The 27,722-nt window shown below is 51.5% G+C and overlaps 1 protein-coding gene across 2 annotated transcripts in view; it reads left to right on the top strand.

The window, feature by feature from the left end:
• lrrfip2 (leucine rich repeat (in FLII) interacting protein 2) overlaps positions 1-27,722 on the top strand; it is a 32,031-nt gene continuing 4,309 nt past the window's right edge. Inside the window, exons 1-9 of one of the 2 annotated variants that reach the window (XM_084456551.1) lie at positions 1-110; positions 2,435-2,540; positions 7,367-7,453; positions 20,221-20,262; positions 20,493-20,624; positions 21,156-21,227; positions 22,828-22,998; positions 25,254-25,346; positions 26,934-27,026. In XM_084456551.1, the coding sequence (XP_084312677.1) occupies positions 2,451-2,540; positions 7,367-7,453; positions 20,221-20,262; positions 20,493-20,624; positions 21,156-21,227; positions 22,828-22,998; positions 25,254-25,346; positions 26,934-27,026 (780 nt within the window). In that variant the 5' untranslated portion in view covers positions 1-110; positions 2,435-2,450. The remainder of the gene's footprint in view (positions 111-2,434; positions 2,541-7,366; positions 7,454-20,220; positions 20,263-20,492; positions 20,625-21,155; positions 21,228-22,827; positions 22,999-25,253; positions 25,347-26,933; positions 27,027-27,722) is intronic. The other variant, XM_084456552.1, reaches the window with a different exon arrangement.

Genomic DNA, 27,722 nt, shown 5'->3' on the forward strand with positions numbered 1-27,722 from the left:
GGACGAGCTGGTTCACCGGGACCTGCCTTCTGAAGCTCGGTGTTACCGGGTCATTCACTGGAAAGGACGTTTCTGGAATAAACTTCGTGTGTGTTTGATCCCAAACCAGGGTAAGACCTCACCCGGCCACTGAGAACGTGAGCTAGCGCTAGCCTGCTAGCTCACTAGAACTAGGTAGCTAAGCTAGGTTTCATACATGCGAAGTACACTTGAATATCCTTATCGAGCTGATTCGTGAGGTAAAAGAGGAACATGTCAGACTAGTGTTGTTAGATAATAGTCTAACTAGGTGACTATATGATGGAAGCCAGCAAGCCACCTTCGACCCGATCCAAGTGCAAGGCAAGCGGGATCTAATTCAGGGCGTTTTCTGACCTTATGTTCATCAGTCTAGCGTTGTTTTACCCGTGCTAACTAACCTTATAGCGGGTTAAGTAGCGAACTAACCAGAAGGAGCTGGTTCGTTATTGTTAGAGAACATCAGACAGCAATTTGTCGAAGCCAGCGGGCTTTAGAAAGCTTAGTTGATTCACCTTCCAGTTCTTTAGATAGCTTAGTTGATTCACCTTCCAGTTCTTTAGAAAGCTTAGTTGATTCACCTTCCAGTTCTTTAGAAAGCTTAGTTGATTCACCTTCCAGTTCTTTAGAAAGCTTAGTTGATTCACCTTCCAGTTCTTTAGATAGCTTAGTTGATTCACCTTCCAGTTCTTTAGATAGCTTAGTTGATTCACCTTCCAGTTCTTTAGATAGCTTAGTTGATTCACCTTCCAGTTCTTTAGATAGCTTAGTTGATTCACCTTCCAGTTCTTTAGATAGCTTAGTTGATTCACCTTCTAGTTCTTTAGATAGCTTAGTTGATTCACCTTCTAGTTCTTTAGATAGCTTAGTTGATTCACCTTCTAGTTCTTTAGATAGCTTAGTTGATTCACCTTCCAGTTCTTTAGATAGCTTAGTTGATTCACCTTCCAGTTCTTTAGATAGCTTAGTTGATTCACCTTCCAGTTCTTTAGATAGCTTAGTTGATTCACCTTCCAGTTCTTTAGATAGCTTAGTTGATTCACCTTCCAGTTCTTTAGATAGCTTAGTTGATTCACCTTCCAGTTCTTTAGATAGCTTAGTTGATTCACCTTCCAGTTCTTTAGATAGCTTAGTTGATTCACCTTCCAGTTCTTTAGATAGCTTAGTTGATTCACCTTCCAGTTCTTTAGATAGCTTAGTTGATTCACCTTCTAGTTCTTTAGATAGCTTAGTTGATTCACCTTCCAGTTCTTTAGAAAGCTTAGTTGATTCACCTTCCAGTGAGAAAAGAGAAAAGTGAAGCCTCGGCTTCGTCATCATCATCACTGGGTTGGGCTTGAGCCTTCCCTGCTACCAGCTCTGCCTATTGGGCTTGAACCCTTCCCTGCTACCAGCTCTGCCTATTCCACGTTTGAGGACCTATTTAGGGAGCAAACCCACTAGAATGAGAACAGAAACACATTTTAGACCAAAGTGTGTTTGAATGAGAGCTGACTATATGAAAGGTAGTTCCAGTCTAACCCAGTGTTGGGTCATAAGATTTATGTCTTCCAAATCTAACTTTGAACCATCTTCAACCAATAGCAGCTAGTTCTATAGATCAACCGTGAAAACGTGTCAGTCAAGTAAAAATATAAACGTGTATATTTAGACAGAATTGGCTGTGTTCCTCAAAGGAACTTGTCGGGTATTTTGTCTTGTATCTGATATTTTGCTGGTATCTCAGACTGTATGGCTTGCCTGTCAGTAAGTGAGTTTTAACAGCTGGTCTGTGTCAGCCACAAGTGTTAATCCTGCTGTCTTTTAGGAGCCAGACATCAGTGACTGGCTGATCATGATACCAGCATGCTTGTTGGAATGCAATGTATCTGGTCAGGACATCAACTCTTAGTCATGGAGCAGATAATGAATATTACATCAGCGCCCCTATATGGTCCAAGCAAAACCTGAATGGAATCTGTCTTTTCTACACATTAAAAAGTGGTTTAGGGTCGGTTGTTCCTTAACGACAGCATGAGAGAAAATCACTCGCTAGTCTTTTTGTTTTCTGATTTCTGCCAACTGTTGTGTTGATCTCTTTCGTTGCGTGTGTGTGTGTGTTGATCTCTTTCGTTGCGTGTGTGTGTGTGTTGATCTCTTTCCTTGCGTGTGTGTGTGTGTTGATCTCTTTCCTTGCGTGTGTGTGTGTGTTGATCTCTTTCCTTGCGTGTGTGTGTGTGTGTGTTGATCTCTTTCCTTGCGTGTGTGTGTGTGTGTTGATCTCTTTCCTTGCGTGTGTGTGTGTGTGTTGATCTCTCTCCTTGTGTGTGTGTTGTGTTGATCTCTTTCCTTGCGTGTGTGTGTGTGTGTTGATCTCTCTCCTTGCGTGTGTGTGTGTGTGTGTGTGTGTGTGTGTGTGTGTGTGTGTGTTGAGTAGCGGTCGGTCTGCAGACATGGGGACCCCAGGACCGGGGAGGAAACGCGCCCCTCTCAAGGACAGGTTCTCCGCAGAAGATGAGGCTTTGAGTAGCATTGCTCGGGAGGTAAGCTAACTCACCCCAACACTCTGTAAGCTAACTCACCACACCACTCTGCCCATTCGTCCTAGAGACCCCCCACTGCCCCCCCTCCCCCCCCACACACACACACACGCTTTGACCTGCATCTTCCAAATTCAGATCAGAAATCAGAACCTGTAAAGACAGTGACCCTAAACGACATGTTGATTGTATTTCTGTAAGCGTGGGGCTCAGTGCGCATGTAGAGGGCTGATCACCTCCAGCTCAGAGCCCTCTGAGGCACTCACACATGTTCACACAGCTCTGCTTGTGTTTGTGATGGGCTTGTTATGTGGATACGCAGGTTCCACCAGTCACATCCTGCCTGTGCTCCAGCGAGCAGACAGCTGTCTGGGCTGCAGAGGGACGGACTCGGAGGGATTTACTGAAAAAGGGGGGAAAAAAGTGTTGTCGGGGCGGCAGGCGGGCCTGTAGGGACTCGTCCTGACCACATTATTCCATCTTCTCCACCACACTGGTGTCATTCCTGCGCTGCTCCCAATGAGCCAAAGAACATAGACCTACCCCTTTGGTTCTGCTTAAGACTATTCGCAGAAGAGAAGCTTCTGTTTTAGTTCACTTTATGCAGCTAATGTATTGTATCACACAACAAAGGAAAAACATTTTCCAAAGACCTACATGACTACATCTAAACAACTGATTTCTTGCTCTAGAAGTGAAAGTGAACTTTAGACCAGGTTCATCTCAGTATATAAGCGCATTGTGTTGCCTCTGGGTATGAAATGCGCTATACAAATAAAGCTTTGATTGATTGATTGATTGATAGTCTTTGATCCAGCGGTGTGTGAGCTCTCTGTAGTGTGGAGTGTATAGAGACTCATGGCACTGGACACAAGGCTGCATTTTCTCTCTTTATAGTCATGGAAGCCTGTCATAGAAACATGAGTCATCTGACCCAGCCAGTCCTAAATGAATCACAGTATTTCTGGAGTGAATGAGGCACGCTCACGGAGGTAGAGTCACTCAAGACAGGCAGCTAGCAGGGTATAGGAGGCCACCTCCAACCTGTCACCCCCCACCCCCTCCCAGAGTAAGCTCCAGAGCACAGCGGCCACCCTCGGGCTCAGGCCACGGTCCCCTCCCGGCCACGGTCCCCTCCCGGCCACGGTCCCCTCCCGGCTGGCTGAGAGAGCCTGCCTGCCTGCCTGCCTGTCTGTCTGTCTAGTCTTGGCCCAGCGCTCTGCTGAGAGGGATTCTGGGAATCTGAGCCCGCACGATCACCACTCCATTTTGGAGACCACTTGCATTACTGAGCAGATCGTCACTCTAAATGCCGGCGGCCTGCTCGCAGATCTGACTCCAGCCAAGCATTCGGTGACTGAGTCTGACTGGAAACGATCAGGATCCAAGGGACATCACGGCCATGTCTGATCAAGACAGAGTTAACTCACTCACTTTGTCATTGATACACATTGGGCGTTAGTGTGTGGGTGGGGCTCTCCTAGTTCATAGTCCAGGCCGTTTCTTTGCCTCGCTGGGGAATAGTGTCCTAGCTGTACTGCTAGAGAGCCTGGTGGTGTGGAACAGTTATGAAACAGAGTATCCCTGGGCCAGTAGCCTGACAGAGGGGGGACATCACTACCGCTGTCAATAAGTGAGTAACGCTTCAGCGACCGCTGCTTTGTAAACATGACACGTGCTGCCAGCTTCACCAGGGCACTGGCCTCATTGGCTGAAACGGCCTCTGTGGCTACATAGATAAACATAGTCTCCTCTTTCCATGATTAGTGTAACGAGGCAGGCCTTAAAGATATGTCATTTAACATGAATACATTTATCGTACAGTAGGCTAAACACTCACAAAAGTGAAAGACATTGTTTTTGTTCTCTTAACTGTATTGCCTTTATATCGGCCATTTACCTTTATCCTTGTTTGATGTGTACTTGACATGTACCTGGCCGTACCTAGCTCCCTGTGGGGTTCAATTCTGATTGTATTTTGTGTTTTCCTGTTATTATTGCTGACTTGCAATGCTGAAACTCAATAAAAAGATTTTGAAAAGAAAAGTGAAAGACATTGTTGAGCCTGGCTATCAGACAGTTTATCGACAGGTGCTTATACAGTAGAACACAGGGTCAGGGTTTATGACTGTTGCAACACATCTCACTGCTTTGCAGTTTGTTGTCGGGGGTGTTTGAACGAACTTGATCTGACGAGAACTGATCTTGTTGAAGAGGCTGTTGGGTTTTCAGCCATGATTCCTCTGTGTGTGTGTGTGTGTGTGTGTGTGTGTGTGTGTGTGTGTGTGTGTGTGTGTGTGTGTGTGTGTGTGTGTGTGTGTGTGTGTGTGTGTGTGTGTGTGTGTGTGTGTGTGTGTGTGTGTGTGTGTGTGTGTGTGTGTGTGTGTGTGTGTTGCAGAGGTAATTAGACGTAACGTCTATTAATAATCAGCGTCCAGGAGATGAGTTGTGTATGATTGTGCAGTTCTCATGCTCAGGTTACCCCCCGGTCTCTCTCTCCCCCTGGGTCTCTCCCCCCGGGTCTCCCCCCCCCCCGGTCTCTCTCTCCCCCCCGGTCTCTCCCCCCCGGTCCCCTGACGCTGCTGGGGCCGGATCTCATGACGTGGGCCCTGTGGGGCCGGGGGGGGGGGGGGGGGGGAGCTATAGATAGACGGAGACAGAGCTCAGCTGTGCTGCTGTGCAGAGCAGGTCATCCTGTCAGACCGCTCGACAGGTGCAGAGCACAGGGAGCGGCTGTGTGTGTGTGTGTGTGTGTGCGTGTGTGTGTGTGTGTGTGTGTGTGTGTGTGTGTGTGTGCGTAGGGATGTCATGCACCCACGATTCTTCCTCTGATCCGCTGCAAAAGCCATGCAAAGCCTTCCTCAGTGTCGCTGTTCTAATCCTATCACAATCCTATCAGACATTGTGTTAATTGTCATGATTGAAGTTAAGCTGTTATGGACGGTGCTTCTTCTAAAGGATCAACCAATAAAGAGACACAATACTGACAGGCCACACATGGAAACATGAGTCTGCAGACTATTGAGAGTGAGTGACCAGTGACAACCCCCAGATGAAGGATGGTGATGACTTGTGACAGATGTGGGTTGAGAAGCCCAGCCTGTGACAGCCTAGAGACATTCAATCAGGAGAATAGCCCACATTGCTGGGATGTTTGCTGTGTTGTCCTGCTCTGTGGAGAGAAGGACCGGGCAGGCAGAGCCTCTTCTGGCGTCTCTGATAAGCAGCGCTGGAATGTGTCCTGTTTGTTAGCAGGGAGATTGTGTTTACAGCGCGGACGCTCCCAGCAGCTTTCTGCTGGTGATAAAATGCCGTATCGCTTTAGAAATGTGATGGGAGCTATTGTTCATAGTTCTTCTGTTTTGACTCGCTGTCAAGAGCTGGGGGGTGAACAGGAGGTCTGTGTGTGTGTGTGTGTGTGTGTGTGTGTGTGTGTGTGTGTGCGTGTGCGCGCATGTGTGTGCACGTGTGTGTGTGCGCGGCGAGAGAGAGAGAGAGTGTGTGTGTAGTCTTACTAAGGGTGTGTTGGGGGAGGTGTGTCCTGCTTAAATTAGCCTCTGCTGCCGGAGCGCTGTGCTGTATTAGCCCACATTTAATACTCCAGCTCTATTGGGGATCCATCATAATATTTGTCCACTTATTGAACGCTGGAACTCTCAGAGGCTGAAGCGTTTTGGATCACGGGGTGTGTTGTACCATTTACTTTTCCATGTCGCTCCTTTTCCATGTTATGTTTAGGTTGTAGTTGATTTACTGGCTGTGTCATGTAGTTCTAACCCTTATTTAGGCACCGGGCTGGTCTGGCTCTACCCCCCAGTGATGGTTACCAGCCACCGCCCGCACCTGAAAGACGGGGAAGTGTAATGAGTATCCAGAACAGCACCACCACACTACCGGGACCCGCTCGAAGCTTAGGGTCGTTTACGCTGCCTGATTCCTCTTTGTCACTATGTTTGTTCACCACTGACATTTCCCCCTTCTGAGGGCCTTAAATTAGCCCTCCCCAAACTGATGGTTAGCACATGCTGCTGGCGATGTGGCGTCCAGGCACTCCCTCCAGGGTGGATTAGAGAGCTGGGAGTCATTGGAGAGCTGGTGGACCAGGCGAAGCAGCACAGTAGCCCTCTGTCTCGCCGGACCACTGGACTGACCGCGGGTCACTCACCCCCACCCCTGGGTCAAACATTTATTTCTGATTGGTTGATTTGTTTTGCGTATCGTTTACACGGCAACAGCAGAGCGGTGCGGATGGCGCTCACGTGTGTGATGTCCCCTCAGGGGATCAATAAAGTTGATCGATCGATCGCTCCATGGGTCTGTGTCAGCCATGATCTCAGGTTGTTTGTATCATTATCATTGTTTCCTTCAGACCCACACCTTCCCCACCTCTCTCCTCAGATATGAAGCCCCTCTGGTCCCTCCACTTGATTGGTCACTCCCTCTGGTCCCTCCACTTGATTGGTCACTCCCATGGTCCCTCCACTTGATTGGTCACTCCCTCTGGTCCCTCCACTTGATTGGTCACTCCCATGGTCCCTCCACCTGATTGGTCACTCCCATGTTTAGGAAGGTGTTTAAACCCACAGCTCCCCCTGGATCACACGAACAATGGCCTCTAAACTGCTCCATTCTTCCTCCTGTGCACAAAGATGGTTCCCTGCGAGGCTTCAGGAGGATAATGGTTCCATTGTGCGGCGCGTCTCTGTTCTGTGTTGTCCTGCGGGTGCGTTTGTTCCTCGCGCGCTGGGCGTGTCCCCAGACGATGCCACCTGCCCGTTGGCATCCGCACCTGACGACCGTGTGTTGTTGTTGTTGTTGTCGTCCCACAGGCGGAGGCCAGGCTAGCGGCGAAGAGGGCGGCGCGGGCAGAGGCCCGGGACATCAGGATGAGAGAGCTGGAGCGCCAGCAGAAAGAGGTACAGTACACACGCCCATAAACACCCAACACATGTTTATAATCACCCAACACACGCTTATAAACACCCAACACACGCTTATAAACACCCAACACACGTTTATAAACACCCAACACACGTTTATAAACACCCAACACGTTTATAAACACCCAACACACGTTTATAAACACCCAACACACGTTTATAAACACCCAACGCTAGCAGAAAGAGGTACACATGCTTATAAACGCCCCACTAAAGGACACCACACACTAAAGGACACGACACACGCACACGAGTTCTCCAGCTCAGGACATCTGTCGTGGGGGACTGTTCCTCAGTATCTATACTAGAGCTGCGTGTTCACAGATCAACATCATGCAGCCCAGAGCTGGTATTGGGTCAGGACCTCATCATGCAGCCCAGAGCTGGTATTGGGTCAGGACCTCATCATGCAGCCCAGGGCTGGTATTGGGTCAGGACCTCATCATGCTGGGTGGGTCAGGACCTCATCATGCAGCCCAGAGCTGGGTGGGTCAGGACCTCATCATGCAGCCCATAGCTGGTATTGGGTCAGGACCTCATCATGTAGCCCAGGGCTGGGGGGTCAGGACCTCATCATGCAGCCCAGGGCTGGGGGGTCAGGACCTCATGTAGCCCAGAGCTGGGTGGGTCAGGACCTCATCATGCAGCCCAGAGCTGGGTGGGTCAGGACCTCATGTAGCCCAGAGCTGGGTGGGTCAGGACCTCATCATGCAGCCCAGAGCTGGGTAAATACATGATTTACTGAAAATGTAAAAACAGCTGAAATACAACTCCCATCATCCCCTCCCTGGAGGTGATCCTGAGGGAGGAGGAAATTGAAGAACATCTTAAATCATTCATTCATCTTAAATTCATTAATTATCTATCCGTCTATTCACTCTTGTTCTGTATATTTCCTTGTGCTTAATTGTTATTTAATTTTTCTGTATTGATATGAGGGTCTGGAAGAGGATATTGCGCCTCTGGTGAGCCGGTATAGTAATAATATATATTCATGTTTACATGGTCCTGTGATGGTTTAGTACCCAAGGCTCTGGACCAGCTCTGACGCTGAGCAGCTCCCCGAGAACATGAGGGAATGTTCTCCTTAGAACAGCTCCCTGAGAACATGGAGGAATGTTCTCCTCTCAGTCTGGCTGCACGACTTATCACTACACGCCTTTCCCTATGTACCTACCGGCCTCGTGTCACAGAGAGATCTTTGATAAGAGGCGTGTGCGTGTGTGTGTGTGTGCGTGTGTGTGTGTGTGTGTGTGTGTGTGTGTGTGTGTGTGCGTGCGTGTGTGTGCGTGTTCTCGTTCTCTCTGGCACTCCCTCCCTCCCTTCCCTCCTTGTCATGTCCAGCTATCTCACCACTCGTCCAACAGGAAATGGGGGCAGATTCATCAGTGGATGGTACAGTAGTCCGGCCAGGCCTGGAGGCTTGGACCCCCTCTCCTCACTGACCCACTAGCCCTGTGTGTTGTGTGTCTCTGGCCTGGTCCTAGGTGTGCCTGGACCCCCTCTCCTCACTGACCCACTAGCCCTGTGTGTTGTGTGTCTCTGGCCTGGTCCTAGATGGGCCTGGACCCCCTCTCCTCACTGACCCACTAGCCCTGTGTGTTGTGTGTCTCTGGCCTGGTCCTAGGTGGGCCTGGACCCCCTCTCCTCACTGACCCACTAGCCCTGTGTGTTGTGTGTCTCTGGCCTGGACCCCCCTCTCCTCACTGACCCACTAGCCCTGTGTGTTGTGTGTCTCTGGCCTGGTCCTAGGTGGGCCTGGACCCCCTCTCCTCACTGACCCACTAGCCCTGTGTGTTGTGTGTCTCTGGCCTGGTCCTAGGTGGGCCTGGACCCCCTCTCCTCACTGACCCACTAGCCCTGTGTGTTGTGTGTCTCTGGCCTGGTCCTAGGTGGGCCTGGACCCCCTCTCCTCACTGACCCACTAGCCCTGTGTGTTGTGTGTCTCTGGCCTGGACCCCCCTCTCCTCACTGACCCACTAGCCTTGTGTGTTGTGTGTCTCTGGCCTGGTCCTAGGTGTGGAGTTCCCTCACTGAACTGCATCTTGCCTCACCACAGAAATATGTCAATGTAGTGTATTTGTTTTGGAGACACCTTAATCTGGGACTGTGTGGTTGTGCAGTTGGCTTTGGCCTTCTGCCGTGTTTAGGTAGGTGGAAAGTGTGTGTTTGAACGGTGACTTATCAGTTGAATTATCAAGGAGTTACTGTTGCATGGAATTTACAGTATGTTCCATATTGCGCTATAAACACATGTATCTTGCGTGTACAGTAACCTGTGCAATGTAATTAGTCAGCCTAATTCCTCACATGAATGATAGCATGGATTTTGAGGCGTGATTCCTTAGCATGTGTCCAGGTGTCCTTGCGTTGGACTAACCCCTGGTCAGACTGCATAGCTGGTTGAAGGCTTGTTGATTGGTTGAGCATGATAGTGAGTGTGACGCTGCGCAGTGTCTGTCGGGTCCTAGTGGATCATCCTCCCCTGGCTTCCTTCCTTCCTTCCTCCCCCTTCTCTCCCTACTCCTCCTCCTCAATCTCCATCCATCCCCCTTCCCCTCCTCCCCCTCCTCCATCCCTCCCCCTCCTCCTTCCCATCCTCTCCTCCCCCTCCATCTCCAGGCGGATGCAGACAAGGCCCGGCAGTCTGGTTCTGGTGGTACCAGCAGGTCCAGCAGCCATCGTCGGGTCTGTATCCCTCTTCACTGCTCCAACTCTTTATCATCTCTGCTTTCATTTCTCTTGACCTGCTGAATGGGTTCTGTGTTGAATAGGTTCTGTGTTGAATGGGTTCTGTGTTGAATGGGTTCTGTGTTGAATGGGTTCTGTTCTGACTGTGTTCTGTACTGAATGGGTTCTGTTCTGACTGTGTTCTGTTCTGACTGTGTTCTGTGCTGACTGTGTTCTGTGCTGAATGGGTTCTGTGCTGACTGTGTTCTGTGCTGACTGGGTTCTGTGCTGAATGGGTTCTGTGCTGAATGGGTTCTGTTCTGACTGTGTTCTGTGCTGAATGGGTTCTGTGCTGACTGTGTTCTGTGCTGAATGGGTTCTGTGCTGACTGTGTTCTGTGCTGACTGGGTTCTGTGCTGAATGGGTTCTGTTCTGACTGTGTTCTGTGCTGAATGGGTTCTGTTCTGAATGGGTTCTGTGATGAATGGGTTCTGTTCTGACTGTGTTCTGTGCTGAATGGGTTCTGTTCTGACTGTGTTCTGTGATGAATGGGTTCTGTTCTGACTGTGTTCTGTGCTGACTGTGTTCTGTGTTGATTGGGTTCTGTTCTGACTGTGTTCTGTGCTGACTGGGTTCTGTCTCCTGCGTCTCTTCTCTTCAGCAGGGCCTGGCTGATGACGCAGTGTCGGTCCGTAGCAGTGGAAGCTATAGGGTCGGTACACAACTGAGTTATGGACAAGATACTTACAAAAAAAAAATGGTTTGACTATTAATAGAGATCAAAAAGGCTGATGTGTGAAACGATTGGTCTGGTTAAGAGCATCTCCTAGCTGGGTAGATGTGTGTTGGTCTGGTTAAGAGCGTTTCCTTGCTGGGTAGATGTGTGTTGGTCTGGTTAAGAGCATCTCCTAGCTGGGTAGATGTGTGTTGGTCTGGTTAAGAGCATCTCCTAGCTGGGTAGATGTGTGTTGGTCTGGTTAAGAGCATCTCCTAGCTGGGTAGATGTGTGTTGGTCTGGTTAAGAGCGTTTCCTAGCTGGGTAGATGTGTGTTGGTCTGGTTAAGAGCATCTCCTAGTTGGGTAGATGTGTGTTAGTGTGTTATATCCTCCAGTGCTGTGTGAGTAACTGTTGGTCTGGTTACGAGCGTTTCCTGGCTGGGTAGATGTGTGTTAATGTACTATATCCTGGGTGAGTAACTGTGTTGGTCTGGTTAAGAGCATCTCTTAGCTGGGTAGATGTGTGTTGGTCTGGTTAAGAGCGTTTCCTAGCTGGGTAGATGTGTGTTAATGTACTATATCCTCCAGTGCTGTGTGAGTAACTGTGCTGTGATGTGTGTTCTGGTTCTGAAGTCGTCCGCCTCCCTGCGGGACCTGGGCAGCCGGGCCAGCAGCTCTCGTAGGGGAGACCTGAGCGTACGTGTGCAGCCAGCATGTGTGTGTTTCTGGGGTGGGAGGGACCGTGGCATGGCTGTGTGTGTGTTTCTGGGGTGTGTGTGTGTGTGTTTCTGGGGTGGGAGGGACCGTGGCGTGGCTGTGTGTGTGTTTCTGGGGTGTGTGTGTGTGTTTCTGGGGTGGGAGGGACCGTGGCATGGCTGTGTGTGTTTCTGGGGTGGGAGGGACCGTGGCATGGCTGTGTGTGTGTGTTTCTGGGGTGTGTGTGTGTGTTTCTGGGGTGGGAGGGACCGTGGCATGGCTGTGTGTGTGTTTCTGGGGTGGGAGTGACCGTGGCATGGCTGTGTGTGTTTCTGGGGGGGGAGGGACCGTGGCATGGCTGTGTGTGTGTTTCTGGGGTGTGTGTGTGTTTCTGGGGTGTGTGTGTGTGTTTCTGGGGGGGGAGGGACCGTGGCATGGCTGTGTGTGTTTCTGGGGGGGGAGGGACCGTGGCATGGCTGTGTGTGTGTTTCTGGGCTGTGTGTGTGTTTCTGGGGTGTGTGTGTGTGTTTCTGGGGTGTGTGTGTGTGTTTCTGGGGTGGGAGGGACCGTGGCATGGCTGTGTGTGTTTCTGGGGGGGGAGGGACCGTGGCATGGCTGTGTGTGTGTTTCTGGGGTGTGTGTGTGTTTCTGGGGTGTGTGTGTGTGTTTCTGGGGGGGGAGGGACCGTGGCATGGCTGTGTGTGTTTCTGGGGGGGGAGGGACCGTGGCATGGCTGTGTGTGTGTTTCTGGGGGGGGAGGGACCGTGGCATGGCTGTGTGTGTGTTTCTGGGCTGTGTGTGTGTTTCTGGGGTGTGTGTGTGTGTTTCTGGGGTGTGTGTGTGTGTTTCTGGGGTGGGAGGGACCGTGGCATGGCTGTTTGGGGACAGGAATATGAAGAATGCATGTTTGTTGTAAACATGTAGACATGTAGAGCAGAGTGTCAGGAGGACTCAGTAACTGGCTGGTCTTTCCAAGGCTGAGCTTATTCTATGTTCTATGACATCACTGGCATCTCACTATGAAAGAGCCCTACCAGCTGTGACTGATACTGTAAGATGAAGGTGAAAATAGAGAACTTAATAGGTTAGATGTCTTGGCATGTTCCTATGAAAATGTACCAAATTATGTCTCAGGTTTATTAACTTTGTCTTGAAGTGCTGTTCTCATAACTAATTCACACCCTTATCCTCAGCGCACGGCCCTCTGGGTATTTGATCTCTTATGATCCTGTTTCCTCCTCAGTCCGATGGCCTCGCTGGTAGCTCCGCCCTCAGGAACAGTAGCTCCGCCCTCAGGAACAGTAGCTCCGCCCTCAGGAACAGTAGCTCCTCCCTCAAGAACAGTAGCGCCTCCCTCAAGAGCTCCCGCTCTACCGTATGTCGCCACTGGTGTGATGAGCATGAACACTCATAGACTAACGGGACTGTTATGAAAGTATTTTTTAACTTGGTTTAAAAAATAAGAGCACGCAAGTGGTCGGTCAAGCTGGTTTCAAACAAAGACAATAAGTTTATTCTATGTTACGATTTGCAAATTCGGACTCGAGCACAGGAAGTGAATCCAAGCAAGAGTGAGTGACTGGGGAATGAGAGCGATAGTTTATAATGTGAAAAAGGAAGTGACATAGTTTCAGGATGAAGAGGACAGGGAAGTGATGTCACACAGGAAGAATTTGTAGTTTTAACAGTTCACACTGTTGAAAAGGCTGCTTGTTTCTACAGGACTATAGATCTCAGGTGATCTCAGGTGTGCTCAGGTCTATAGGAACTTCAGGTGTGCTCAGGTCTATAGGAACTTCAGGTGTGCTCAGGTCTATAGGAACTTCAGGTGTGCTTAGGTCTATAGGAACTTCAGGTGTGCTCAGTTCTATAGGACCTTCAGGTGTGCTCAGGTCTATAGGACCTTCAGGTGAGCTCAGGTCTATAGGAACTTCAGGTGAGCTCAGTTCTATAGGAACTTCAGGTGTGCTCAGTTCTATAGGAACTTCAGGTGTGCTCAGTTCTATAGGAACTTCAGGTGTGCTCAGTTCTATAGGACCTTCAGGTGTGCTCAGGTCTATAGGAACTTCAGGTGTGCTCAGTTCTATAGGAACTTCAGGTGTGCTCAGGTCTATAGGAACTTCAGGTGTGCTCAGGTCTATAGGAACTTCAGGTGTGCTCAGGTCTATAGGAACTTCAGGTGTGCTCAGATTCAAAGGGGATTTTTGTAGTGAATAGTTTGATGAAGCTCGAGATAAAATTAAGCCAATATACCAATAAAATGAAGCACAATAGACCAATAAACAATAGACCAGCATGAATAATACAAGGAGAACACTAATAAAAGTAGAGCAGAGTCCAGCTCATATAATCAACAGTCACTCATGGAAGAGCAGAGCTGGTAATCCAGGCAGCTCTAAACGGCCCTGGTAATCCAGGCAGCTCTAAACGGCCCTGGTAATCCAGGCACTCCTCAGTCATTGCGGAAGGATATATTAAAAAGCTTTTATTATAGTGGCTGAGTCATTTAAAAAGCCAGCATGTTTGGACCGTTTGACGGTGTTAGTCAGAGCTTAACATGGGCCTAATGAAGGTGTTTATATACATGCATCCTTCCTCCATGACTTTCAGGAGTGCCTGGATTAACTCTCACTAACTAACTCCTATGTGTAGTCACAGAGCCTCATGCTGTGTGTGTTGTGTGTGTAGTCACAGAGCCTCATGCTGTGTGTATTGTGTGTGTAGTCAGAGCCTCATGCTGTGTGTATTGTGTGTGTAGTCACAGAGCCTCATGCTGTGTGTGTTGTGTGTGTAGTCACAGAGCCTCATGCTGTGTGTATTGTGTGTGTAGTCACAGAGCCTCATGCTGTGTGTATTGTGTGTGTAGTCACCGAGCCTCATGCTGTGTGTATTGTGTGTGTAGTCAGAGCCTCATGCTGTGTGTATTGTGTGTGTAGTCACAGAGCCTCATGCTGTGTGTATTGTGTGTGTAGTCACAGAGCCTCATGCTGTGTGTATTGTGTGTGTAGTCACAGAGCCTCATGCTGTGTGTATTGTGTGTGTAGTCACAGAGCCTCATGCTGTGTGTATTGTGTGTGTAGTCACAGAGCCTCATGCTGTGTGTATTGTGTGTGTAGTCACCGAGCCTCATGCTGTGTGTATTGTGTGTGTAGTCACCGAGCCTCATGCTGTGTGTATTGTGTGTGTAGTCACCGAGCCTCATGCTGTGTGTATTGTGTGTGTAGTCAGAGCCTCATGCTGTGTGTATTGTGTGTGTAGTCACAGAGCCTCATGCTGTGTGTATTGTGTGTGTAGTCACAGAGCCTCATGCTGTGTGTATTGTGTGTGTAGTCACAGAGCCTCATGCTGTGTGTATTGTGTGTGTAGTCACAGAGCCTCATGCTGTGTGTATTGTGTGTGTAGTCACCGAGCCGTGTGTGTTCTGAGTCATGTTCCTGTGTGGTTGTGCGACGGACAGAGTTCTGTTTACAACGACCTGCATGGGATCAAGAAGACCCCGGTGACCAGCGCCTCCAGGAAGGACCTGCTGGTCAGTGACTGTGCTGGGGGGGGAGGGGGGGTAGGATTAGGTTTTGGGGGGGGGGGCGGTAGGGGTTGGGTTAGGGGGGAGTTAGGGTTTGGGGGGGTAGGGGTTGGGTTGGGGGGTCAGAGGTTGGGGGGGGTTAGGGTTGGGTTGGGGGGGGTTAGGGGTTGTGGGGAGGGGGGGGGTTAGGTGGGGGAGTTAGGGTTGGGGGGGTGGTAGGGGTTATGGTTGGGGGGGGGGGGTAGGGTTAGGGGGGGCTCTTAACATGTTGACCACAGAGACGCGGGGGTTAGGGTTAGGGTTAGAGACGTGGGGTTAGGGTTAGGGTTAGAGACGCGGGGTTAGGGCGGGGTTAGGGTTAGGGTTAGGGCGGGGTTAGTGTTAGGGTTAGAGACGTGTGCACACTGGAGGTTCTGCTGTGTCTCATTGTGTGTGGCCGTGTCCCTCAGACTGGACTGTACCAGGATCAGAGGAGCTACAGCAGTCTGAGGACCAGCAAGCCTCCTCCCACCGCCACCTCCTCATATCAGCCCCGGGTGGGTCTCTCCTGCTCTCTCCTGCTCTCTCCTGCTCTCTCCTGCTCTCCCCTGCTCTCTCCTGCTCTCTCCTGCTCTCTCCTGCTCTCTCCCGTCTCTCTCCCGCTCTCTCCCGCTCTCTCCCGTCTCTCTCCTGCTCTCTCTCCTGCTCTCTCTCCTGCTCTCTCTCCTGCTCTCTCCTGCTCTCTCCCGTCTCTCTCCTGCTCTCTCTCCTGCTCTCTCTCCTGCTCTCTCTCCTGCTCTCTCTCCTGCTCTCTCCTGCTCTCTCCCGTCTCTCTCCTGCTCTCTCTCCTGCTCTCTCCTGCTCTCTCCTGCTCTCTCTCCTGCTCTCTCTCCTGCTCTCTCCTGCTCTCTCTCCTGCTCTCTCTCCTGCTCTCTCGCTCTCTCTCCTGCTCTCTCTCCTGCTCTCTCTCCTGCTCTCTCTCCTGCTCTCTCCTGCTCTCTCTCCTGCTCTCTCCTGCTCTCTCCCGTCTCTCTCCTGCTCTCTCTCCTGCTCTCTCCTGCTCTCTCTCCTGCTCTCTCCTGCTCTCTCTCCTGCTCTCTCTCCTGCTCTCTCTCCTGCTCTCTCCTGCTCTCTCCCGTCTCTCTCCCGCTCTCTCCCGCTCTCTCCTGCTCTCTCCTGCTCTCTCCTGCTCTCTCTCCTGCTCTCTCCCGTCTCTCTCCTGCTCTCTCCTGCTCTCTCCCGTCTCTCCTGCTCTCTCCTTCTCTCTCCCGTCTCTCTCCTGCTCTCTCCTGCTCTCTCCTGCTCTCTCCCGTCTCTCTCCTGCTCTCTCCTGCTCTCTCCCGTCTCTCTCCTGCTCTCTCCTGCTCTCTCCCGCTCTCTCCTGCTCTCCTGTCTCTCCCGTCTCTCTCCTGCTCTCTCCTGCTCTCTCCTGCTCTCTCCTGCTCTCTCTAGCTGGACCCCAGACATATCAACCCACTGAGGTCAAGCTAGCTGATCTGAAGAGATGAGTTCTTATCTAAACCAGGTTATTGGATGATATAATGCCCCATTTGAGATTGTCCAATTGTGCATTGTTAACCACACCAAGGGCTTTAGTGTTGTAGGCTCAGAGTGGCACGCCCTACATAATAGCTCCACACATGCTGATATTCTTCCATTTGCCTGCTGTATCAACTGTCTGACAAAATGCCAAATGATATTTGCATTCAAAGTCTGTAACAACGTCACAGTGTTCTATGATCCCGTCCAATCGGTGGTGAGTCTGCGAGGGGCAGGAAATCCTCAGATACAAATATGGGTGTGTCCAGGAATGGCTGAGCACATGCAAAGTACTTCCCTGTTGTCAATACCTCCGACTCATCAGTGGCCAGGGACAGACTCACCTCACTCCTCAGCACCTTCCTCCTGCTCCTCATCATCACCCTCATCCTCAGTTGTAACCCAGGCTCTGGCCGTCAGCCGGGGAAAGGGCCTTCATGTCCCAGCTGACCTCTCCACCCACACTCCCTCCTCCTCACCGGCCATCCTCTACCCACAATCCCTCCTCCTCACTGGCCATCCTCTACCCACAATCCCTCCTCCTCACTGGCCATCCTCTACCCACAATCCCTCCTCCTCACTGGCCATCCTCTACCCACAATCCCTCCTCCTCACTGGCCGTCCTCCACCCACAATCCCTCCTCTTCACTGGCCATCCTCTACCCACAATCCCTCCTCCTCACTGGCCATCCTCTACCCACAATCCCTCCTCCTCACCGGCCATCCTCTACCCACAATCCCTCCTCCTCACTGGCCATCCTCTACCCACAATCCCTCCTCCTCACTGGCCGTCCTCTACCCACAATCCCTCCTCCTCCCTGGCCATCCTCTACCCACAATCCCTCCTCCTCCCTGGCCATCCTCTACCCACAATCCCTCCTCCTCCCTGGCCATCCTCTACCCACAATCCCTCCTCCTCACTGTGTTTGTCCTCTAACTGTCCTCCCCCCCCAGGCCGTACCCTCGGCCCCCAGCACCACGGCTCCCGGGCTGACGCGCAGCTACAGCATGGTCAGTGTCACTCGCTAGCTCCAGTCTCTCTCTCTCTCTCTCTTTCTCTCTCTCTCTATCTCTCCCCCCCCTCTCTCTCTCTTTCTTTCTCTCCCTCCGTCTCTCCCACCCTTCTCCCTCTCTCTCTCCCCCCCCTCTCTCTGTCCCCCCCTCTCTCCCCTCTCTCTCTCTCCCTCCCTCTCTCCCCCCCCGTCTCTCTCTCCCTCCCCCCCCTCTCTCTCCCCTAGCGTGTGTCTAGTCCCCTCATCTCTCTGATGGGGCGTCTGGTGTCCCTCTAGACCCGTTCTATTTAGGTCTCAGCCCCGCTGAGGGGCGGAGTGTGATGGACATAATGAGACATGATGAGATAAGGGTTTGTTGAGTAGCACAAGCAGCGCATGAGACGGGTCATATTCCTCTCAGGATTGAAGGCATGGATGCTACTTCTCAGTTTATTTCATGTTAATTTACTCAGGAGAAAGTCATGGAACAGAGAAAGGCTTGAGACTCATGTTAGCCTGAGTAAGAGCAACGCTGAGCTGTGGATTCTCTCTCTCTTGTGCCTCCAGGCGTCTGTATATGACGACACCGGTCTCTATGGGTCGCACAGTACCAAAGCTGTAAGTGTTGTGGGTGTCTGTTGGGCCAGTGTGAAATGATCTGAGCGCGTGGCGAGGCAGCAGCAGCTCGCTGTCCTGTCCCTGTCCTCCTCTCTGTCCCCGTCTCAATACTCTGTCTGTCCACAGCCGTCCGAGTACAGCTGGTACTCCTCTGGAGCTAGCTCCACCCGCAGCAGCCCCGCGGTGAGCCCCCACCACACAAACCCAACTCACCCGACCCTGCACGCTGTCAGCTAACCCCACACACACACCGGCATCGCTAACAGGCCCCTCCCTCCTCCTGGCCCCCCTCCTCTCAGGGATACACAGCCGCTAGAGGGCAGAGGTCAACCAACACTATCGTCCTCTGTGTTTCCTGGAAGTGTGTGAATCCGTTACGTTAGAGGGTTCAGTCAATAGAGGGTTAAGTTAGAGGGTTCAGTCAATAGAGGGTTAAGTTAGAGGGTTCAGTCAATGGAGGGTTAAGTTAGAGGGTTCAATCAATGGCAGCTGTGTGCAGGTTAATGATGTAAGGTTATGGCGGCCTGGATTTGTTTTGTCTATGATCTTCTGATTGGATGATTGCATGGACTGCTGTATTTATACGTTAGGGCTGTTAGAGTGATCCAATAATGAATTAGCAGAAAGTGCTACTAGAGGACTTCAATAGGGAACGCATGAGGAGGCTGTCTCACCTCTTCATTAAAGGCGGGGTGCTCATTGTGTGTGTGTGTGTGTATGCGTGCGTGTGCGTGCGTGTGTGTGTGTGCGTGCGTGTGTGTGCGTGCTTGTGTGTGTATGCGTGTGCGTGTGTGTGTATGCGTGTGTGTATGCGTGCGTGTGTGTGTGTGCGTGCGTGCGTATGCGTGTGTGTGTGTGCTCCTGCCAGTCCTCTGATGATGACAGCGTCAGCACGGTGTCCCAGGAGCGTTTCAGCCGGGGGAGGAGAGACAGCGTGGTGAGATCCTGGCTCTGGGGTCAACAGCACCGTGACCCCACCAGCCTGTCTGTCTGATCTTGGCTCTGGGGTCAACAGCACTGTGACCCCACCAGTCTGTCTGTCTGTCTGTCTGACGCCTTTCCTTCACTCCCCATCATTACTATGGTCGTTACTATGCTTGTTACTATGGCTCCTTCTCCATCTTCCCTCCCTCTGACCTTTCCTGCTCTCTGTCCATGCTGTATCTTTCTCTTTCTCTCTCTCTCTCTCTTTTTCTCTCTCTGTCTGTCTCTCCCTCCCTCCCTCTCTCTCTCTCTGTCTCCCTCCCTCTCTCTCTCTCTCTCTCTCTCTCTCCCTCCCTCCCTCTCTCTCTCTCTCTCTCTCTCTCTCTCTCTCTCCCTCTCCCTCCCTCCCTCTCTCTCTCTCTCCCTCCCTCTCTCCATCTCTCCCTCTCCCTCCCTCCCTCTCTCCTCCTGTACTGGTCAGTCGTCCGACTTCTCAGACACCAGCGAGACGGCGGCCGACTATTTCAGCCGCTCCAACCGGCGCGGCAGCATCGTGTCCGATCTGGACGACCTGTGCATCCCGGACCTGGATGCCGTAAGTGGCTCCGCCTCCTCGCACCGGCGTGCCGCGGAAGGCGCCCGAGCTGCCGCGGACTCGGCTAACGCACCGTGGTTTTTGGACGGATGGGTTTTGTCCATCAGCTCAGCCAGCGTTTGACGTGGATGCTCATGTTGTTGATGGGCTGTGAGATGTTTTATGGCCACTGTAAAGTCTAACAGCATGGTGTTGAAAAGACAATAAAATGAGATTTGCAGAAAGTGCCTTGTCTCCATTAATAGAGGTGTCTCAATGTTGTGTTTGTGTGTGTTGGCGCGGGGGGGGGGTTGTCCGTGGGGGGGGGGGTTGTCCGTGGGGGGGGGTTGTACGTACGGTTTGATCTGTGAACATGCAGCCATCTCCCCACTCGTACTGCTGACTAACACCTTGATTCAGGTCCCCTCCAGCATGAGTCCCTGTGGGGGCGTGTCCCAGTCACTGATCCTGTCTGCATGTTATTAAACTTTTACTACTTTCTATTTTTCAGCTTGATGACAAAAGTGACAAGCAGTACTCCGACTTCAGCCGGGTGAGTAGAGGACAGCCTGACGCTCAGGAGCTACGGAGTCATGGTTCTCTGAGCTGATCAGTGATCTCACATCTCCCCTCAACACCTCCCAACACCCCCCATCAGCTGGGACCTGCACGGTGTCAGATGGCAGTGTTGAATGACAGTCCTGGTGTCTGTGGCGTGGTGTGCGTGTGTGCGTGTGTGCGTGTGTGTGTGTGTGTGTGTGTGTGTGTGTTGTTGCCCTCCAGCCGTCGTCGCGCTGCACCACCCCGGGCCTCTCCGCCGCCACGCTGGCCTCGCTGGGCGGAACCTCGTCACGCCGCGGCAGCGCCGACACCGGCAGCATCGTGGACCCCGACACCAGCCTGAGTGAGCTGAGGGTAAGAACCCTGACCCTGACCCTAACCCTAACCCTGACCCTAACCCTGACCCTTACCCTGACCCTGACACACTCAGGAGCCCTTCCACGAGGGGCCTTTACTCCTACACTTCCTGCTTCAAGGATCCAATATACCGTCTGGTGTTACTACTACTATTATTATTATTATTATTATTATTATTATTATTATTACTATATATAAAAGGGTTATACAAGGAAATAACCTGTTTATAACAATTTTAAAACATGAAAATGAGCGAAGGTTTCTGAGGCCTCCTCTGCTGGTGTCTCCCGCGCCGGTCTCCTTCCCTCCTCTGGGTCTGCTGTAACACTGACTCCATGTTTACGCACGGAAAAGACGGGATGTGATGCAGTCGCCCGGACGAACTTCCTGTTAGGCCTTCCTTCTCGTATGTCTGGTCCTGCTGGTCATGTCTCTGCCAGGTGTTGAGACGCTGTTGAATCTATCCTCCGCCCCCCCTCCCCCGACGCTGCGCTCACCTCACCCATTCCTCCCATCTGTGCTCTGCAGGACATCTATGAGCTCAAGGAGCAGATTCAGGATGTAGAGGGGCGGTACATGCAGGGGCTCAAAGAGCTGAAGGTAGAGGGGCTTGAGCTCTCAGCATGCCTTCTCCTGTCCTCCTCCCTCTGACCTCCTCCTCCTCCTCCCCCTGTCCTCCTCCTCCCTCTGACGACCTCCTCCCCCTGACCTCCTCCTCCTCCTGACCTCCTTCTCCTGTCCTTCTCCTCCCCCTGTCATCCTCCTCCCCCTGGCCACCTCCTCCCCCTGACCACCTCCTCCCCCTGACCACCTCCTCCCCCTGACCACCTCCTCCCCCTCCCCCTGACCACTTCCTCCCCCTGACCACCTCCTCCCCCTGACCACCTCCTCCCCCTCCCCCTGACCACTTCCTCCCCCTGACCACCTCCTCCCCCTGACCACCTCCTCCCCCTCCCCCTGTCCCCCTCCTCCCCCTGACCACTTCCTCCCCCTGACCTCCTCCTCCCTCTGACCTCCTCCTCCCTCTGACGACCTCCTCCCCCTGACCTCCCCCTGACCTCCTCCTCCCTCTGACCTCCTCCTCCCCCTGTCCTCCTCCTCCCCCTGTCCTCCTCCCCCCCCCTGTCCTCCTCCTCCCCCTGACCTCCTCCTCCCCCTGACCACCTCCTCCCCCTGTCCTCCTCCTCCCCCTGTCCTCCTCCCCCCCCTGTCCTCCTCCTCCCCCTGACCTCCCTGTTCCAGCCTAACCCCTCCGTTGCTTCTCCCACGCGCTCCCAGTCTGACTGCATGACCTCTGCATGACCTTCCTATGACCTTCTCCTTATAAACTCCAAAGAACACTTAACACTGACTAGTCGTGCCGGACCAAGGCCATTCCTCCGCCCTCGTTCTGGGGCTCCGGGCTGAGAGCCCCAGACCACCAGATGTTGTCCTGCTCCATGTTCCTAGGGGGTCAGTCTCATGGTCTGGTTTGTAGTGTCCATGTTCCACCCCAATCTGTCATTCACTTAGGGCTCTCCGGTTTCACCTTTGAACTCACCCTGAATAGATGTTCACTCAGTCTACTAACACTCCCGACTCCTGGCATGTTCTGTCCACTCTTTGGTCTAACTGGAACACTATGAACTTTGTAGCTGTGTGTTTGGTATTGTTTTGGTTGTTGCTCTGAATATTAGATGCCTTTCCGCTATCTGCCTTGCATCATTCCTCAGAATGAATCAACGCACTATGGAGTTCAAGCCTGATTGGTTTCAGCACTTGTCCATCTCAGCATATTCCAGTGAGCCAGCGGGTGTCTGCGCTCTGTCCTGTACTGGACTGTGACACCTCACCTGTCTGTCATTGTGATACTGAAAACAGACTTTCATGCCCTGAGAATGGACAGCTGGAGAAACATTTACACAATACTTAAGCTGGCTGTCTTTCCCTTTGTTCATGTGTGTGATGCATCAAATGCATAGATTTCTTTATTACTTGATATCATGAGTTAAGTCATTTTGTACTGGTATTCAAGTCTTTATTTTTACTGTAATTCAGAACCTATTTGAAGGTGAGACTAAAATCCTACAAATTATTTGGGACTTGAAGTAATGGTAAACTGGTTTAATATACCTTCACCATTGGTCCCATTGAGCGTTGGTGTGCATATGGAGGCTGTGCTGTGGCTGTTGTCAGGATGTGTGTGTGTCCTGCCTACCAGGAGTCTCTCTCGGAGGTGGAGGAGAAGTATAAGAAAGCCATGGTGTCGAACGCACAGATGGACAACGACAAGGCCAACCTCATCTACCAGGTGGACACCCTCAAAGACGTGATCGAGGAGATGGAGGAGCAGATGGCCGAGATGAAGAGGGAGGTTGAAGACAAGTCGAAGGTACAGTAACACATCGTCTTCGAACGTTGGGTACATACAGTAACGCATCGTCTTCGAACGTTGGGTACATACAGTAACGCATCGTCTTCGAACGTTGGGTACATACAGTAACGCATCGAACGTTGGGTACATACAGTAACGCATCGTCTTGAACGTTGGGTACATACAGTAACGCATCGAACGTTGGGTACATACAGTAACGCATCGTCTTCGAACGTTGGGTACATACAGTAACGCATCGTCTCCGAACGTTGGGTACATACAGTAACGCATCGTCTTCAAACGTTGGGTACATACAGTAACGCATGGTCTTCCAACGTTGGGTACATACAGTAACGCATGGTCTTGGAACGTTGGGTACATACAGTAACACATCGTCTTCCAACGTTGGGTACATACAGTAACGCATGGTCTTCGAACGTTGGGTACATACAGTAACGCATCGTCTTTGAACGTTGGGTACATACAGTAACGCATCGTCTTGGAACGTTGGGTACATACAGTAACGCATCGTCTTGGAACGTTGGGTACATACAGTAACGCATCGTCTTCAAACGTTGGGTACATACAGTAACGCATCGAACGTTGGGTACATACAGTAACGCATCGTCTTCAAACGTTGGGTACATACAGTAACGCATCATCTTTGAACGTTGGGTACATACAGTAACGCATCGTCTTTGAACGTTGGGTACATACAGTAACGCATCGTCTTTGAACGTTGGGTACATACAGTAACGCATCGTCTTCAAACGTTGGGTACATACAGTAACGCATCGAACGTTGGGTACATACAGTAACGCATCGTCTTCAAACGTTGGGTACATACAGTAACGCATCGTCTTCCAACGTTGGGTACATACAGTAACGCATCGTCTAAGAACGTTGGGTACATACAGTAACGCATCGTCTTCAAACGTTGGGTACATACAGTAACGCATCGTCTTCAAACGTTGGGTACATACAGTAACGCATGGTCTTCGAACGTTGGGTACATACAGTAACGCATCGTCTTTGAACGTTGGGTACATACAGTAACGCATCGTCTTCAAACGTTGGGTACATACAGTAACGCATCGAACGTTGGGTACATACAGTAACGCATCGTCTTCAAACGTTGGGTACATACAGTAACGCATCGTCTTCCAACGTTGGGTACATACAGTAACGCATCGTCTAAGAACGTTGGGTACATACAGTAACGCATCGTCTTCAAACGTTGGGTACATACAGTAACGCATCGTCTTCAAACGTTGGGTACATACAGTAACGCATGGTCTTCGAACGTTGGGTACATACAGTAACGCATCGTCTTCAAACGTTGGGTACATACAGTAACGCATGGTCTTCAAACGTTGGGTACATACAGTAACGCATCGTCTTGGAACGTTGGGTACATACAGTAAGGCATCGTCTTCGAACGTTGGGTAAATACAGTAACGCATCGTCTTCCAACGTTGGGTACATACAGTAAGGCATCGTCTTCTAACGTTGGGTACATACAGTAACGCATCGTCTTCCAACGTTGGGTACATACAGTAAGGCATCGTCTAAGAACGTTGGGTACATACAGTAACGCATCGTCTTGGAACGTTGGGTACATACAGTAAGGCATCGTCTTCAAACGTTGGGTACATACAGTAACGCATCGTCTTCCAACGTTGGGTACATACAGTAACGCATCGTCTTGGAACGTTGGGTACATACAGTAACGCATCGTCTTCAAACGTTGGGTACATACAGTAACGCATCGTCTTGGAACGTTGGGTACATACAGTAACGCATCGTCTTGGAACGTTGGGTACATACAGTAACGCATCGTCTTGGAACGTTGGGTACATACATTAATGCATCGTCTTCGAACGTTGGGTACATACAGTAACGCATCGTCTTCAAACGTTGGGTACATACAGTAACGCATCGTCTTGGAACGTTGGGTACATACAGTAACGCATCGTCTTGGAACGTTGGGTACATACATTAATGCATCGTCTTCGAACGTTGGGTACATACAGTAACGCATCGTCTTCAAACGTTGGGTACATACAGTAACGCATCGTCTTGGAACGTTGGGTACATACATTAATGCATCGTCTTCGAACGTTGGGTACAGTATCTAACGCCTCGTCTCACTTCTTCGTTTTTAATCGTCTAGGTCAGAAGTTTGAGGTAGTTAACGTATGAAATGTTTTCCCAGGGTGATCTGCTGTACGCCTGACGGTCTCTCTCTCTCTCTCTGGTCTCTCTGGTCTCAGGAGCTAGAGAGGCAGAAGCACACATGCACGGTCCTGCAGCACAAACAGGACGAGCTGAAGGAGGGAATCCGCCAGAGAGATGACCTCATAGAGGTACGGCAGCACTGACACGACCAGCGGGGTCACACCTCTGGTCCCTCCACACCTCCAGTCTCTCCACACCTCCAGTCTCTCTCCACACCTCCAGTCTCTCCACACCTCCAGTCTCTCCACACCTCCAGTCTCTCTCTCCAACCCTCCAGTCTCTCCACACCTCCGGTCTCTCCACACCTCCAGTCTCTCCTCACCTCCTGTCTCTCTCTCCAACCCTCCAGTCTCTCCACACCTCCGGTCTCTCCACACCTCCAGTCTCTCTCTCCACACCTCCTGTCTCTCTCTCCACACCTCTGGTCTCTCCACACCTCCAGTCTCTCTCTCCACACCTCCAGTCTCTCTCTCCACACCTCTGGTCTCTCCACACCTCTGGTCTCTCCACACCTCCAGTCTCTCCACACCTCCAGTCTCTCCACACCTCCAGTCTCTCCTCACCTCCAGTCTCTCCTCACCTCCAGTCTCTCCTCACCTCCAGTCTCTCCTCACCTCCAGTCTCTCCTCACCTCCTGTCTCTCCACACCTCCTGTCTCTCTCTCCACACCTCCGGTCTCTCCTCACCTCCTGTCTCTCCACACCTCCTGTCTCTCTCTCCACACCTCCGGTCTCTCCACACCTCCGGTCTCTCCACACCTCCAGTCTCTCTCTCCACACCTCCTGTCTCTCTCTCCACACCTCCTGTCTCTCTCTCCACACCTCCGGTCTCTCCTCACCTCCTGTCTCTCCACACCTCCTGTCTCTCTCTCCTCACCTCCAGTCTCTCCACACCTCCTGTCTCTCCTCACCTCCAGTCTCTCCACACCTCCTGTCTCTCTCTCCACACCTCCTGTCTCTCTCTCCACACCTCCTGTCTCTCCTCACCTCCTGTCTCTCCTCACCTCCTGTCTCTCCTCACCTCCAGTCTCTCCTCACCTCCAGTCTCTCCACACCTACAGTCTCTCCACACCTCCAGTCTCTCCTCACCTCCAGTCTCTCCACACCTCCTGTCTCTCTCTCCTCACCTCCAGTCTCTCCTCACCTCCAGTCTCTCCTCACCTACAGTCTCTCCACACCTCCAGTCTCTCCTCACCTCCTGTCTCTCTCTCCATACCTCCAGTCTCTCTCCACACCTCCAGTCTCTCTCTCCACACCTCCTGTCTCTCTCTCCACACCTCCAGTCTCTCTCTCCACACCTCCTGTCTCTCTCTCCACACCTCCTGTCTCTCTCTCCATACCTCTGGTCTCTCCACACCTCCAGTCTCTCTCTCCACACCTCTGGTCTCTCCACACCTCCAGTCTCTCTCTCCACACCTCTGGTCTCTCCACACCTTGTAAGCGGGTCAGCGCCTCCACACACAGGAAGTCAAGCGGGGGCCTCTTTCTCCGGCCTCCCCTGGTCTGTGCCCCCCCCCCCCACGTCTCCTCCTCCTTGTTCCGTTGGCCTCCGCCATGTTCCTGTGTTCTGTGACCCGGTCTCCTCCTGTCCTAACTGTTTATCGCTCTGTTCTCTGCTTCATCCTAGATCCTGGATCAGTTCAGTCCAGTCGTCTCTCTGACGTTTCTGTTTCCTTTTCCTCCTCTCTTCCCCCCTCTGGCTCCATGTTCCTCCAGGAGAGCCAGCGAATGCAGACTAAGCTAGATACCCTCACCAGAGAGGTGTTTGACCTGCAGGAAACCATAAACTGGAAGGACAAAAAGATGGGGGTAACGTAGGGGGCCTTGCGAGGGGGGGGGGGGGGTGCTCCGGTTATGAGAGACAACAGATGGCTTCTGAGCTTCTGAGGTTTGGGCTGCCAACGCTCTCAGTTCATGAGCTTGACCTCATGGAAAGTGAATGTCTCGGCTTTGTGCTAAACTTGAATGTGAATGAACTGGCAGTGGAAAGGTCAGTAAAGCCAATCTGACCGACACCAAGACTGTTGCCTCTCATACAGCAGCTGCATGACTGAGACCCTCTAGAGAACAGCTCGGAGATGGATCCTGATTCACAGTTTGGAGTTTCCCTAAACGTGCATGTGAGGGTTCACTAACGTCATTTTAACATGCTGTGGTCCATCATAGCCACAGGTTAACTATTCAGAATGTGTGTGCACGTTTAGTTGAGTCGGTGGGTGATGGTCTTAGAAGCTTTAGTAACATGCACTAGAGATCCTAGTGAATAGAAGTGTCTGTAGTTGAAATGATTCACCCTTAGATGGCAGCATGGCCTCCATACCTGCGCCTCCTGGTAGACTTGTTGAGCCCCGTCTCTGAGATGACAGATTCTCCCCCCCACCCTCCATCACAGCTGTGGCTTGTGTGATGCTTCCTTCTAGCATGTGTTGTTGTTGTTCACATCTGTAAGTATTAGGGCTGTCAATCGATTAATCTAAACGATTCGATTTTAATCGAGTTAGTCAC

The sequence above is a fragment of the Borostomias antarcticus genome, assembly GCF_949987555.1.
Source record: "Borostomias antarcticus genome assembly, chromosome: 2".
Taxonomy (NCBI): Eukaryota; Metazoa; Chordata; class Actinopteri; order Stomiiformes; family Stomiidae; genus Borostomias; species Borostomias antarcticus.